General features: G+C 32.6%; 1 protein-coding gene across 1 annotated transcript in view; it reads left to right on the top strand.

Annotated features, from left to right (window-relative positions):
- LOC125061497 overlaps positions 1 to 9,008 on the top strand; it is a 105,030-nt gene extending 96,022 nt beyond the window's left edge. The window contains exons 11-19 of the mRNA XM_047666970.1: positions 1,185 to 1,334; positions 2,671 to 2,800; positions 3,262 to 3,370; positions 3,775 to 3,860; positions 4,400 to 4,593; positions 5,419 to 5,540; positions 6,411 to 6,531; positions 6,948 to 6,972; positions 7,487 to 9,008. Of these exons, the coding sequence (XP_047522926.1) occupies positions 1,185 to 1,334; positions 2,671 to 2,800; positions 3,262 to 3,370; positions 3,775 to 3,860; positions 4,400 to 4,593; positions 5,419 to 5,540; positions 6,411 to 6,531; positions 6,948 to 6,972; positions 7,487 to 7,521 (972 nt within the window). The 3' untranslated portion in view covers positions 7,522 to 9,008. The remainder of the gene's footprint in view (positions 1 to 1,184; positions 1,335 to 2,670; positions 2,801 to 3,261; positions 3,371 to 3,774; positions 3,861 to 4,399; positions 4,594 to 5,418; positions 5,541 to 6,410; positions 6,532 to 6,947; positions 6,973 to 7,486) is intronic.
- The last annotated feature ends 4,694 nt before the right edge of the window (positions 9,009 to 13,702 follow it).

Below are 13,702 nucleotides of genomic sequence, written 5' to 3'. Positions count from 1 at the left end.
TACCCCATGTTGTTCCCGCGACTTGTATAATGTCGTCGTCCCACCTTTTTTGTGGTCTACCTCTCTTTCTCTTTCCATCTCTTGGGTACCATTGTGTGATTATTTTACTCCATTTGTCCTTTCCCCTGATCATGTGGCCTGCCCATTTCCACTTTTGTCTTCTTATTTTCAAAGTTATGTCCTGTACCTTAGTCTTTCCTCTGATGTTGCTACTCCTTACTTTGTCTTTTCTTTTGATCCCAGTCATGCTCCTTTCCATGGCATGTTGACATACGGAGAGTTTATTTATTACGTTTTTTGTTAAAGCCCATGTTTCGCTCCCGTAAGCCAGCACTGGCAGGATGCATGTGTTAAATAATTTGCTTTTCGTTGAAGGGTCTTGTCTTTCATCACTTCTTTTAGGCTCCAATATTTTTTCCAGCTGTTTGCAACTCTTCTTTCGACTTCTTTGTTTCCGTTATCGTCTGGAGACATCAGTTGACCGAGGTATAAATATTCTTCCACGTAGGAGATTTGGTTCTGCTCCACTATTACAGGGTCTTTGTTGCCATTGGTCATGATTTTTGTTTTTTCCGGGTTTAGCTTCAACCCGGACAGGTGAGTTAGTGAACGAAAATTTATGTCAACATTTTGGATTTTCACGTTTGATCCGACAGTCCTTTATGAATATGTCTTTAAATACAGTAGTCGATAAATTTCATAGAAATAGATGCAGTCGTTTAGATGTAGATTTATATATATCGATTAGTAGAACCGACAGAAGTACTGTACATACTTTAAAAATAATATCTAATTGTAAATCTAAACGAGTTACGAATCTATTTGAATACATAAAAATTCATCAAAATCGGCTTACAACTTTAATTACAAAAATAAAAATACTCATACAGTAGCAGTTTATAAAAACCTTAACAACATTTACTTTAATATATTTGACAGCAAAACATATTATATATTACAATATACAAATATATCAAGATCTAAATTAGCCAAATCGGTCTAGCCATTATCAAGTTTTAGCGAGACTAACAGCAATTCATTTTATAACATTAAACTTATTAAGTGTATATATTTTGTTTTTCTTACGATCGACCAAATCCCTGTTCAATTGGGGTTTGAGCGCACGATCTCAGGTTTCATCTTAGGCGAACGTTTTAGTAACGTAATTTTGTAACTAATTTCAGACAATAATAGACACGGTATGCAAGGAGCTGAATCGAATCTATGGCTTGTTCAAGAAGCGGAACCCGGACTTCAGGGGAGGTGTCTCTTTAGGGGGACATTCGTTGGGGAGCGTCATTTTGTACGACTTGTTGGGGCATCAGACACCCGAGGTATCTAATCAGTAGAAATTAAAAAACTGTTTTTTTTTTTCAGTTTAAAATCAATTTCATTTGATACATATACCAATTCCGATATTAATAAAAACTACTTTTATTGCATTTCCAAACCGATGGCACATAGGGTCCTTCAAAAAATTGGCCTTCCAGATAAGTTTGGGACAAGTTTATTTTATAAACCCCCCCCCCCCCCCCACTTGATGTGACGTCACACATTTTTTAAATTTATGTATGTATTTAAAAATAATCGTTGTAATAACAACTTTAAACAATTCGCGTAAGGTTGATTTTGCAATAATATATGCTTGTAACTTATAGAAAGAGACAGAAATAGTGTTTCGGGACACTTTCGAGCGTTACTTTTATTCGAGACTGTGCATCTTGGGTTTTTTGTATATCAATAGTTTTAGTATTTACAATTTTGACATGTGACGTCACAAAAGTATTGACCCCCCCATGCCCCTTGTCACATGATGTCACACTTGGTGATACCCTCCCTCCCCATTAACGTGTGACGTACTTTATGGATGGCCCCTTATAGTTTACCACAGCATACGTACATTACATAGTACTAAATCTACGGCTTATTTTAAAAATCTTCCATCTAAAATGTATGAAAATTGAAGTTAATACAATTAAAATATATACAAGATAAAATAAGCACACAATAAAGTTTTATTCTTCAAATGACCGCAACGCAATTGCGAGCCTTTTGGTAGTGAGTGTCATGTTCTGTGATAGAAAGAGACCACTTAAAATGAGACAACTATTTTTGAATGGTAATTTTTATTGACAATAATTGAAAACAGATGGCGCTGATTTATAAATTAGTAATGCATAGATGGCGCTATTTCTATAACAAATTAATTTATCTTAAAATATCAAACTCTTGATAAAAAAATATGCATTTCTCTTGGGAAGTAGGTGATCAGCCTTCTGTGCCTTATACGTGGATATTTTGTGTCTAAGGCAAGCCGGTGTGCTCACGATGTTTTCCTTGGAGAGAATTATAGAAATATTCTTACGACCTCAGGAATGAGAGTCTTTCTATCAAGACATTAGACAAACACTGCTCTTGCAACTCCTGATTATATTCTCCTAACTCGTAATCATTTCATTATAAGAAGAGTGTTGGTGATGACTTTCTTTCTATGTGCGCATTTAACATTCGCTCGAACGGTGAAGGAAAATATCGTGAGGAAACCGACATGTCTTAGACCCAAAAAGTCGACGGCGTGTAGGCACAGGAGGCTGATCACCTACTTGCCTATTAGATTGACAAGTGATTCTGAGGCCCAGACCTAAAAAGGTTAAGTAAACTTTTTTTCAGGCTTCAGTCTCGAATGGCTCAACGGAAAAGGAGTACGTCCAAGAGTGTGCCGGCACGGGACAGCCAATGTTCAAATACCCCAAGTTGGAGTTTTGTCCCGAAGCCTTGTTCGCACTTGGTAGTCCTATTGGTAAGTAAAATACCTAATGGGGTACAGGAACGTTGCTTATAAATTGGTAAAATCATTTTGCTATAGACTTTTCACTGTTATATAAAAAAACTCTTGGAAATGTTTAAGTTGTAATTAAATATTTAAAATAAAAATTGTTATTATTTTTAAATTTGTTTTAATTTTCTTTTTATTCATCTTTAATTATTTTAATTATTACTATGTTGATAAAGAAAATATTTACAGAAATTATATTAGGTATATATTATATTCGATTGTTTTAAAATAATTAGTTTTTTTGTTTGATATAAATGACTAGAACCAAAACAGAAAAAGAAAAGAAAATCAAGACAATTATGGACACATTATAATTTAACAATTTATATTTTTTAAATAAATTTAACCATATACTTAGTGCACATTTTAAACAGAAAAATAATAATTTTAGGCTTTGTTTTAAAAAATTGTAATTTTTTTTTCAGCTATTTTCGAATGCGTCCGCGGCGTGGAAATGCTCGGCAAAGATTTTCGTCTACCCACATGTGGGAAGTTTTTTAATATCTTTCATCCCTACGACCCCATCGCTTATAGGTACGGATACGTTTTTGACAAACGGGAGACATATCGCTTTTCAACTTTAATTACTAAAAATAGTACAAATAATTACAAATATATTAAAAAACTATTAGATTTTATTGAGGTTTTATGAATATATGTCATAGATTATGTAATCAAAGAACACGATGTAATTTGTTTTTATTAGACTGGCAACACCAAGCAATATCATAGACATGTTACAGGTTGTAAAATGTCAATGTGTCAAGGTCACAGGAGGCTCATTTCATGTTAAGTGATATAATCCGCCGTCCATGGTCACTCTCAATGCCAGAGGGCTTGCGAGTGCGTTGCCGCCTTTTTTAATAATGAGGAACACTTAATTATTACATTGTTTTTAATGCATGCATATTTTTTATAGGGATTGTTTTTTTTTTCAGAATCGAACCAATGATAAATCCAGAGTTGCGGCAGATAAAACCATACCTGATACCCCACCACAAGGGACGGAAACGGATGCACTTGGGTGAGTTCTCGTGGGGTTTGGGACATTTTTTTTTATTTACTTTTTGTGATAAGTTCTGTATTTTGTTAGAACACCATTTAAGTTGAGGATTTAGTTTTTACCAAAAAATTATATGTATCTAAAAATTTATCAAAATTATAGAAACAATTTATATATTTTCCGTAATTTATCTATTTTATTGAAAATTTATTATATTAGACGTAGACAAGTAAATTGTCAAAGTGACAAATGTCAGTTGTCAGTATTCCTTTTAACCGATTTGAAACGAAGAAAGTTATCTGTTTAACATTATTGTCGTTCGAAGCATGTATACACAATTTTGTAAATGTATGTTTGTCGTCAAATTTCTCGGAACCAAATTTTTTATTTAAATCAGATATATTTCAACTTAAGGATCAGTCTAAGTTTCGTCAATGTTTTTTTTTTAGAAGTACGTAGTTCGTTATCAAAATCTGTTTATCAGTTCAAACGCTACTTAGAGACAGACTTAAATGATATCTCTGATAGATGTAATTTTTTTTTGTTTTTCTTTTATACAGAACTAAAAGAAACAATGGCTCGAGTCGGTGCTGATATTAAACAGAAATTGGTGGAGTCCATAAAAAGCACTTGGTATAGTATGTGGAAGACGGCTCCGCCTCCCACCGATCAGCTCGAGAAGGTGGTAGAAGAAGAGATGGAGAAGGAAGAAATGAACGATGAGTGTAAAGAAGACGTCGCGCAGGATAAGGAAGTAATTATAATGATTTTTTATTTAAATATTTTTATACTTTTGTACGGATTTTTCACTAAAAACTATTTAGAAAATATTAGGAAAAATTGCAAAAAAAAACTAATAATAATAAGTCGTTTATTTGCCAAAAACATTTTGGTACATTGAGATTGGTTTCTTATAATAAAAAAGAGGGAGGGAAAAAGGAAAATATGTGAATTTAATGAATTTAATTGTCATTAAAATATTAAAAGTGTCGAAAATTAATACAAATAATACATTTAATTTTTAAATTTATTTCTTCGATGATAAAAAACATTTGAGATTTCCATAAATTATTTTGCATAAAATATAAAATACTATTATATTAAGAGAATTTATGAACTTTTTTTCATAAATTCTCTTTACGAAATATTAAATTTAACAATATAATTTCTATAAGGTAATTCGCCCTTCTCACTCTTTCTCAATCGGTCTCAATCGCTCTCTCCCTTTTCTTCGAAAAAAACGCTGCACATCTTCGTGACGTTCCGTAAAAAAATTTACCCTCATGCGCCTAAAGAAGTTTCACTTCAAAAACCGCACAATCAGCCATATATAAATAGGCATGCAAATGTCATATTAATTTTCATAATGTCATATAATAAGAGCATTAACATAGTGTCATAATATAAGTTATTTATAATTGTTGTCAAGCTTAGAAGCGCGTTCGTTCGAGTTGCGCGTGTGCCAAAAGGCGCGCCTATACGTGACGTCCAAAGACGATCTTATACGCGCGTAAAAACGCGTCTATAACCGCCCTAAATTAGCATAAAATTGTCCTATATTCTTTTCTTTATGTTATAGGCGACCCCAGAAATGCTTGGACGTTTGAACAGCGGACGCCGCATCGACTATGTGCTGCAGGAAGCTCCCTTTGAAATGATCAACGAGTATCTCTTCGCTATGACCAGCCACGTTTGTTATTGGTGAGTGAACTCCCACCTTCTCTCGGGAAACCACGACTCGTAAATCATTCTAGATATTGGTGAAAACCGCATTAAATTCCGTGCAGTAGTTTTTGAGCTAGACTTGCTTTTATCTATCTTTAAGACAGCGTAAGAAATGTTTTTCGTTAGACTTTTTTTTCTTCGACTACCGCGAAAAGTTTTTATTTTAAATTAGTTTATGACGCTTAAATACGTGGCTTTTATTGGTAAGAGTTATCGAAATCGGTTTAGTAGATCCAGAGGTCACAATCTAACAAACTTAAACTCTTGGATACCGAATACCAAATCTCGTGTATGACATATAATCTGTTTATAATATAATATATATTAATATAATATGGGTTTTATATTATATTTCCTAGTATCATAATACTTTTACTAAAGCAACTTCTCTTTAATTCATTTTTTACAGTTTTTACAATATTCTTAATCTACTCACTACACAGTAATAATAATAATCAAAAATTGTTATTCATTTATTGTATATATGTATTTATTAAAAAGCTCTTATTTTTCTATATTTAACTATTGATGATTATCATAAGTTAGGTATGTGACTGGAATTCATAGAGAAAAATGTTTTTTTTAATATTGTTTATCGTAAAATAAAATATGTTAATTATGGAACATAAGATACAAGTTTCACTTATTCCACGTCATTAAATTATTAATCCCTTCTCATCGGCAAAGAAGACAGAGGGTGTAGGCCGAGAGAAAAAGCCGGCGTAAAAAACTCTCGGTACTCTTTTAAAATAGCAAATCATCAAACAACACTTATTTTAAAACAAATATGGCAAATTAATTATAAGTATAGTAGAATATAGTATCTATGTATGTTTGTCTTTCCAGGGAATCGGCAGACACGATCCTACTGATTCTCCGCGAGGTATACGCCTCTATGCGTGTCCAACCTGACTGTTGTGTGCCACAAAATAACCTCACAGTGCAACGAACACGAATTGTTACTACGGTGAGTATTACGCACGCACACGCACGTACTATCACGTATACGTATAACACACATAAATACAATTAGCTTTACATTAAGTTTGTTATTATTGTATTTAATAAGTATACGAACTCCCACGGAGTGAAGGGCTCCAAATTCTTCCATTTGTCTCTCATTTTCGCGACAATTTTCCAATCTTGCCCTGCTGTCTTTTATTTCACCTTCCCAGGTTTCTGGTGGGCATCTATTCTTTCTTCTTCCCACTGGCCCATTCCAAGTATTTTGACCCATCTGTCATCCACAAACGCGGGAAATGACCGGCCCATTTTCACCTTTGGAATCCATATGATATATATATGATAGACAGGAATTGATATTCAATACGTTTAAAAATTAGATTAGATTTTATTTTACAAATTTTTTGCTTTTTTTTGCAGGATGGAATGGTCGCCTCTTCTATGGGTAAGATATATGTTATTTTAAACCTATTCAAGTTAAAAACTATTGAAGTTATACTTCTTTTGGCGCGTTAGGATAGTCAACATTTTAAAATAAAAAATGTCCATTTCTTTAATTATGTAGAAATATGTTTTTTGTGATATTTAAATAAACTTATTTAACTAGATAATAAGATAGCATTAGGAGTAGTGGGGTTGCAACGCTAACAAAAACTTACTTGACTTTTACATTATCGGAAACGAGAATGAAATACAATTTATGAGTGTGGTAAAAAATTTAAATATATCATATATATATATATATATATATATATATATATATATATATATATATATATATAGATAAGTAAGTTACATATATATATATATATATATATGTAACTTACTTATCTTGGGTGTGTTTGATATATTTAAATTGTCCAAAGCATTTTTTTTTCTGGTAAAATATGTTATCTAGAGTAGAGGACCGTTTTTATTGATACTAGAACTCGGTTTAGCAGTTATTAATTTTATTCCAGACTCACCATCGACTAGTAGAGGCAGCCCGTGTTGAAAATGACGGAAAAAATAGTTAAATTATTGTAAATAAAAAAAACATATTTATTTATAGATATTGGTTTTTAGTTATTAATTTTTTTCTGTTATTCAGTGGTCTATCAAAAACGGACATTTGATATTTATTTATGGTCTGTGGTAGTTTTTCTATACGCTCAAAGTGTAAAAATATATTTTGTTGTTAATTTTGAAATTAGCTAGAAATTGTTGAAAAATTTGACGCTCATAAACATAATTTTTATTGCTAGTTATATATATATATATAGTTTTTTATTTTCCCCTTAACTATTCATACAAATCAGTCACATTCAGTGTTCAAGTATTACATACCGCAATAGACGCTTAGTAGTTCGAGATCTGGGTTTATCGAAATGAAATATCGTACAGACGGCATACGAAATACAACCGTGCTGGAGAAAAAAAAGAAGAATAAAGAAGTGCCTTTTTCGAAATCTTGAATATTCATTTCGGACTTTTGGAATAATGTTTAACTTAACACCAAAAAATACGAGCTCCTTCAAGTAATAAGGCAAAGTGGCAGATAGACAATAGATTGACCAAAGCCCCCCCCCCCCGCAAAAATGTTGCGTGACCAAGTGACCATATATACGTAAAAGTAACGATTATTTGTTATTGTTGTTTTAATCGCCTTGATATTATTAAAAAAAATAACGCGTAGACCCCCCCCCCCATAAAGCATAGTAAAGTTTTAAAGACCCTCTCCCCCCCTCTTAACCCCCAAACTCGTAACTAATGCTTGAACGCTTCCTTATCAATTAATTAATATACGCTGCGATTAAAAGACATGAGTTCTTTTATTAATGATATAATTGGACTGTTTTTTTTTTACATATTTATGCATTCCTTTGAAAAAAAATTTGTTTGTGACAGAAATTATTTGTTAGTAACTTTTGTTGTGAAATATACTGCTTTTTTATTGTCCTTTTTTTAGGTAACAAATGAAATACTAGAAATTATTTGCCAATCGTTTACAGCGATACAAGTGTCAACTCTTTATAACGAATTTCAATGGAGGTTTTTTATTCGTTATAGAGAGGTATGTTATAGGGAGGGAAGAATTATAGTATGTGAATTGGATTAAACCAAATAAATTAAAATTTGTTATAAAGAATGGCGTTATAAAGAGTTTGCACTGTATTTTGAAACGACCTTGGAAAGAGACAGCGTAGGTCTCATCTCTCTCACACCTATTAATTATCTCAAGGGCTCAAATACATGAGCGAATCGATTGAGAAATTCCTTATCAAAGAACTGACAAAATTATTACGTTTATAACCAGCTAGACCAATCCTAATATCGTGCGACAAGGACAACAATACAACACTATCTCTTTCCAAAGTCCGATGGAGATGTCTCTTATATGAGTTAAAATTTAGGTTATTCGTCTGTTACAAAAATGTATTAATTATTTTGTTAAACCTAGTTTAATGCAAATTATTAAAAAATAAAATTTATATTTTAATATTCCTTGTTTTCATTACTTGATAACCAACGTTACAATTGCCTTAATACAAAAAAATATTATTCAATTTGAGTATTTTTGCATATGTATGCAGCAAAAAGTAGATAGCCAATGTTCTCTTTATACCAAAATTTATCATAATCGATTTAGCGTAACGTGAAGCGTAAAGCGAAGGCGTTGCTACGAACGTTTATTATGAATGATGAAATCAAAGTATGAATTACAAGAGCAGTGTTGGCCTAGTGGCTTCGGCGTGCGACTTTCGTTCCTGAGGACGTAGGTTCGATACCCGGCTGAGCATGGACTTTCTAAGTGCGCAATTATCATCCGCTCGAACAAGGAGAACATCGTGAGGAAACCGGCTTGCCTTAGACCCAAAAACTCGACGTATATCACGCACTGCTCACCTACTTGCCCGAATAATCATGAAACTGATACAAAAATCTGAGGCCCAGGCCTAAAAAAGTTGGCCACTGAAAGGTAACTAAGAAATAGTTACCAGCACAATTACAGTAAAACAATGGGCCATAATTATTTCCAGTTATGAAGAAGTGCATACTTCTCAATAATTAGTAAAAGAGTATTTTTTAAGAGATATATTACATTTCTAGGATAACTCGATGTTTCGATAGCTTTTCTGCGATTCCTGTTGTTCACGTACTTATTGGTTCATGGTATTTTAAAAAGACAGCGTAAAACACATACCATTTTATTAAACTAAACGTAGGTTCATCAGGTCCATTCCAAGGAATCATTACTTCCATTAAACAAATCGTCTCCGATTGGGAAGTCTCCTGGAAACGCTATCCTTCTTTGGGGAACAAAAAGAGCCAAACTACAGTAGATAAATAGTAAGATTGCGAGAATATAGCAGAAATTGGACGATAAATTTGTTATTATTTCGTGAGGATACACTAATTGTTCAGGTTTTTCGGATATGATAATGGGTTTTTGATACTTCTGTTTTATCCTCATTTTCTTTATTGGAACAGCTTGATATTTTGTTATGAAGTCACCATCGATGTCTACTTTGAACCAGGAGTGGCATTTTTCAAATTTTGAATTTCTATCCATTTACTACAAATTTATCATTGTTCAAAACATGACAATGGCGAATGAATTGATTTTGACATCAAAGAAGTTTTCATCCGATTGGTTTTCTAAAAAGATCTTATGATCGTAGATATTGTAAGATAATTTTACGTATTTACGTCACTCAAACGAATCGCTATCTATATATACATATATAAAAATGTATGTTGGTTTGTGTACGCTACAAAAACTCAAAAAGTTCTGCACCGATCGAGCTGAAATTTTAGCATGATATATAATCCGCACTAAGGATTGTTTTTATCTAATTTTTCTTTTCATTTTTTTCATATTTTTTCTTAATTTTTATCCACAAGTACTTATTGCAAAATTAAACTTATATGAAATGTTTTCTTTGTTTTGTTTCTCATTTCTCAACCATTCAATCACAATGTGCCACAGCGAAGCGTGGCAGGGAACAGCTAGTAAACTTATAAATCACGTATCGACTATCCAAAGTACAGAGCTGATGTTCCTTTATAAATCAATGAAATACCAAGTGCACACTGAACTTAGATAAGTTTAGTAATCACATTTGTAACAGTGAAACAGGTGATGGATGAAATCAAATACTTAGATTATAGACAGCTGCCCTGCGATTCTGTAACTCACTTCACGAACTCACACAGCGGTTTTCGCATCGGCGGTCTCTCTCAAATCAGTCGTGAAGCAGTCATTTTATGATTTGGCATTCTGATAAACAATAAAGTACAAGCTCCCACCTTTTCAGAATGCCAAATCATAAAATGACTGCTTCACGACTGATTTGAGAGAGACCGCCGATGCGAAAACCGCAGTGTGAGTGCGTGAAGTGAGTTACAGAATCGCAGGGCAGCTCTAGAACACGTTGAATACAAACTAAATAACAATCGCCTTAAATCAATAAAGAAATGCAAATGCGGTCTATCGCCTAAAAAAACATTATGGCTATATTAGGCCAATGCTTAATTATAAAGTCTTGGTTTGGCGGCCGAGATCGGAACTCTTCACGGCAATCACGAAACTAGGACGCTTCCAAAGGTCGCCTTATCAGCAGCTGCATGAAAACAACGCCGACAGCAGCAATGGAGATAGCTCTGCAAACACCGTAGACCTCTAAATACAGCTGGAGGCGGCACTAGTTGCCATCAGGTATGCACCTAGGTCTATGGGGTGAAAATCACTACAAACAGCCGTGCCATGTGATAGAGTCGAAAATCGAACAAATGACAGAAGAGGAAGATGATAAATCGACCCTGAAAGAGCTACGTATACTGATGGTTCAAAAACAGTATTGCTCCGGCGCTGACATATTCTCTCTTGATATTAACATCAAGGCACAACCTTTAGGCACACACAGCTCGATGTGGATGTGTCGCTCTCCCAGAGTTCCCCAAACTTTTTTGTGTCGTAGACCCCTTGCCACGTTTTTCCGTGTTGGGTAGACCCCTACTTACCTGATATTGATTTCCTGTAAATTTCTAACTGTAGTGAAGTTTAGTGTTAAAAACTTAAGGAAAAACATATGTTATTTTATTAATTAAATTTTTAACTACATATTTTAACTTTAAGTTATGTAAAATATACGTAGCATTAAATAAACATAAAATAAACTATAAATAAAATAACATAAGCAATAAGTCAATATAATGTATATGTTTTGATATTATAAGATGGTATGATGTAAGTAAATAGGTACTATCAGTGTATGTGTTGAGATTCACTATAGTGGACCCCCATTTTCATTTCATGGACCCCCAAATATTTTTTCGCTGACGTAGACCCCTTGCAGGTTGTCATAGACCCCTAGGGGTCGATATAGACCACTTTGGGAATCACTGCTCTAACTGAAGCAGCGGTGAGGAGTTAATAACTTTTGTATTAAATTCGTATCTGACAGTGTGTCTGTGCTGATGGCATTAGAAAACAAAAATATGAACAATAAACTTATACTGGAGTGTCACCATGCACTGGAGATAAAAACCCTGATAAACCAGGGTTACCCTACAGTGCATACTAAAGAGAGTATATTCGGCACTGAATTCTAGAAGTCTTTTTTAGCTAAATATTATGTCAAATTAGACAAAGTAAGAAAATGGAAGGATTTCAAATAAAACAATATTTAATTATCAAATCTTATTAACACCAACATCATATAGGTAGTTTTAAATCTAACAAATCAAATAACCAAAATGTATTTCTTAAATAAAATATTTTTATTTAAGAAATAAATGCTAAAGTACAAACTCGAATACAACCGGATTACGAAAAAGGCGTGAATTTTTTTAAAGTTAGTAGCTAAACCAAACGTTTAAAAAAACGTTACATTTATGAAAAAAAATAAAAATTGCGCGTAGTCCAATAAAATATTTGACCTATTTAAGTTTTTTTTGGCGGGTGCCACAGACTATTTAGTTAAAATAAACTATATAGTCTATGGAAGCAAGCGAAGATAAAAGAATAAATTCTTTATCGAAAATTCATGAACTTCAAGTTGATTTTTTATCTATTTTTTTATTTATTTAAAAATCACGCAAATTTTCATATATCTATATATAAATTATAATAGAAAATTGAAGCAAGTCGTTTTGAGATCTGTCAAAGTAATACATAAAAATGGTCAGATAACAAAAGACTTGTAAAAAAACCTAATAAATCTTCTTTCACTCCTGTCAAATTGACAGTTCTACGGGATTTTAGTAAAAATGCATTTGGGAAGGTTAAGAAATAGGTATAAATGTGTTAATTATATTTTTTCTTAAATCTACTTACATTAAATGCATGTTTTACTACCCCAAAGGCTGTGCATTTATTCCAAGCGCTCAAAAGTCTTTAAGAAAAATAAATTGTAAAGGGGCCTGGGCAAAAACCAGGAAATTATAATTTACGAAGAAATTATTCTAGGAAAATCTTTTAAAGCTCGCCAAAAAATAAATTTCCAATGCCTTTTCTAAGGTATTGGGTACACACACATAGTTTTGTATTTTTATTACAAAAATATACTAAAACAGACCAATAAATTGCCAATAATACAAAATATACCTTCTTGCTTGTTAAACTGACCTGACCTGACATGACCGTCTGTCAATGTCAAAACATATGTCAAGTCAACATTTTTGACACTTCGACTTTGAAGTTTTTTTTAAACAAGTGCCCCTTTTACAAGTTAACAAAACAAAGTCAAATAAGTTATTTTATTACAATGTTTTAGATATTTGTGACAATCACTTAATTTGAGTACTCTTAAAGTAATGAGTGAAACGGGAACTACTTAACATCATGTACTTAATCTTTTAAAATTAAACTTAACTTTCAATTTATACTTAAATCGATATTAAACTAAACTTCTTTCGTAAATTGCATTTAAAATATTTCTAAAATAAACCAAAATGGTTTTTTGATGTTTTATAATTTTAGATATTTATAAGCAGTTCCTGTTTATTATAATTTTTATATAAAATTAAAAATGACAAAAACTTAGACCTGAGCTTATTCAAAATAACAGGCATTAGACGGTCAATATATATTGCCGGCAGAAATAAATATTGAGCATATTGACAAAAAATCTAGATTTTTGGTGATCCATCAATATTTATTGAGTCTGTGTGTGTGTGTGCGTGTTAATGTG

Source organism: Pieris napi, chromosome 23, assembly GCF_905475465.1.
Source record: "Pieris napi chromosome 23, ilPieNapi1.2, whole genome shotgun sequence".
Taxonomy (NCBI): Eukaryota; Metazoa; Arthropoda; class Insecta; order Lepidoptera; family Pieridae; genus Pieris; species Pieris napi.
The sequence above is the reverse complement of the archived record's forward strand: the minus strand, read 5'-3'. Positions and strand labels throughout refer to the sequence as shown.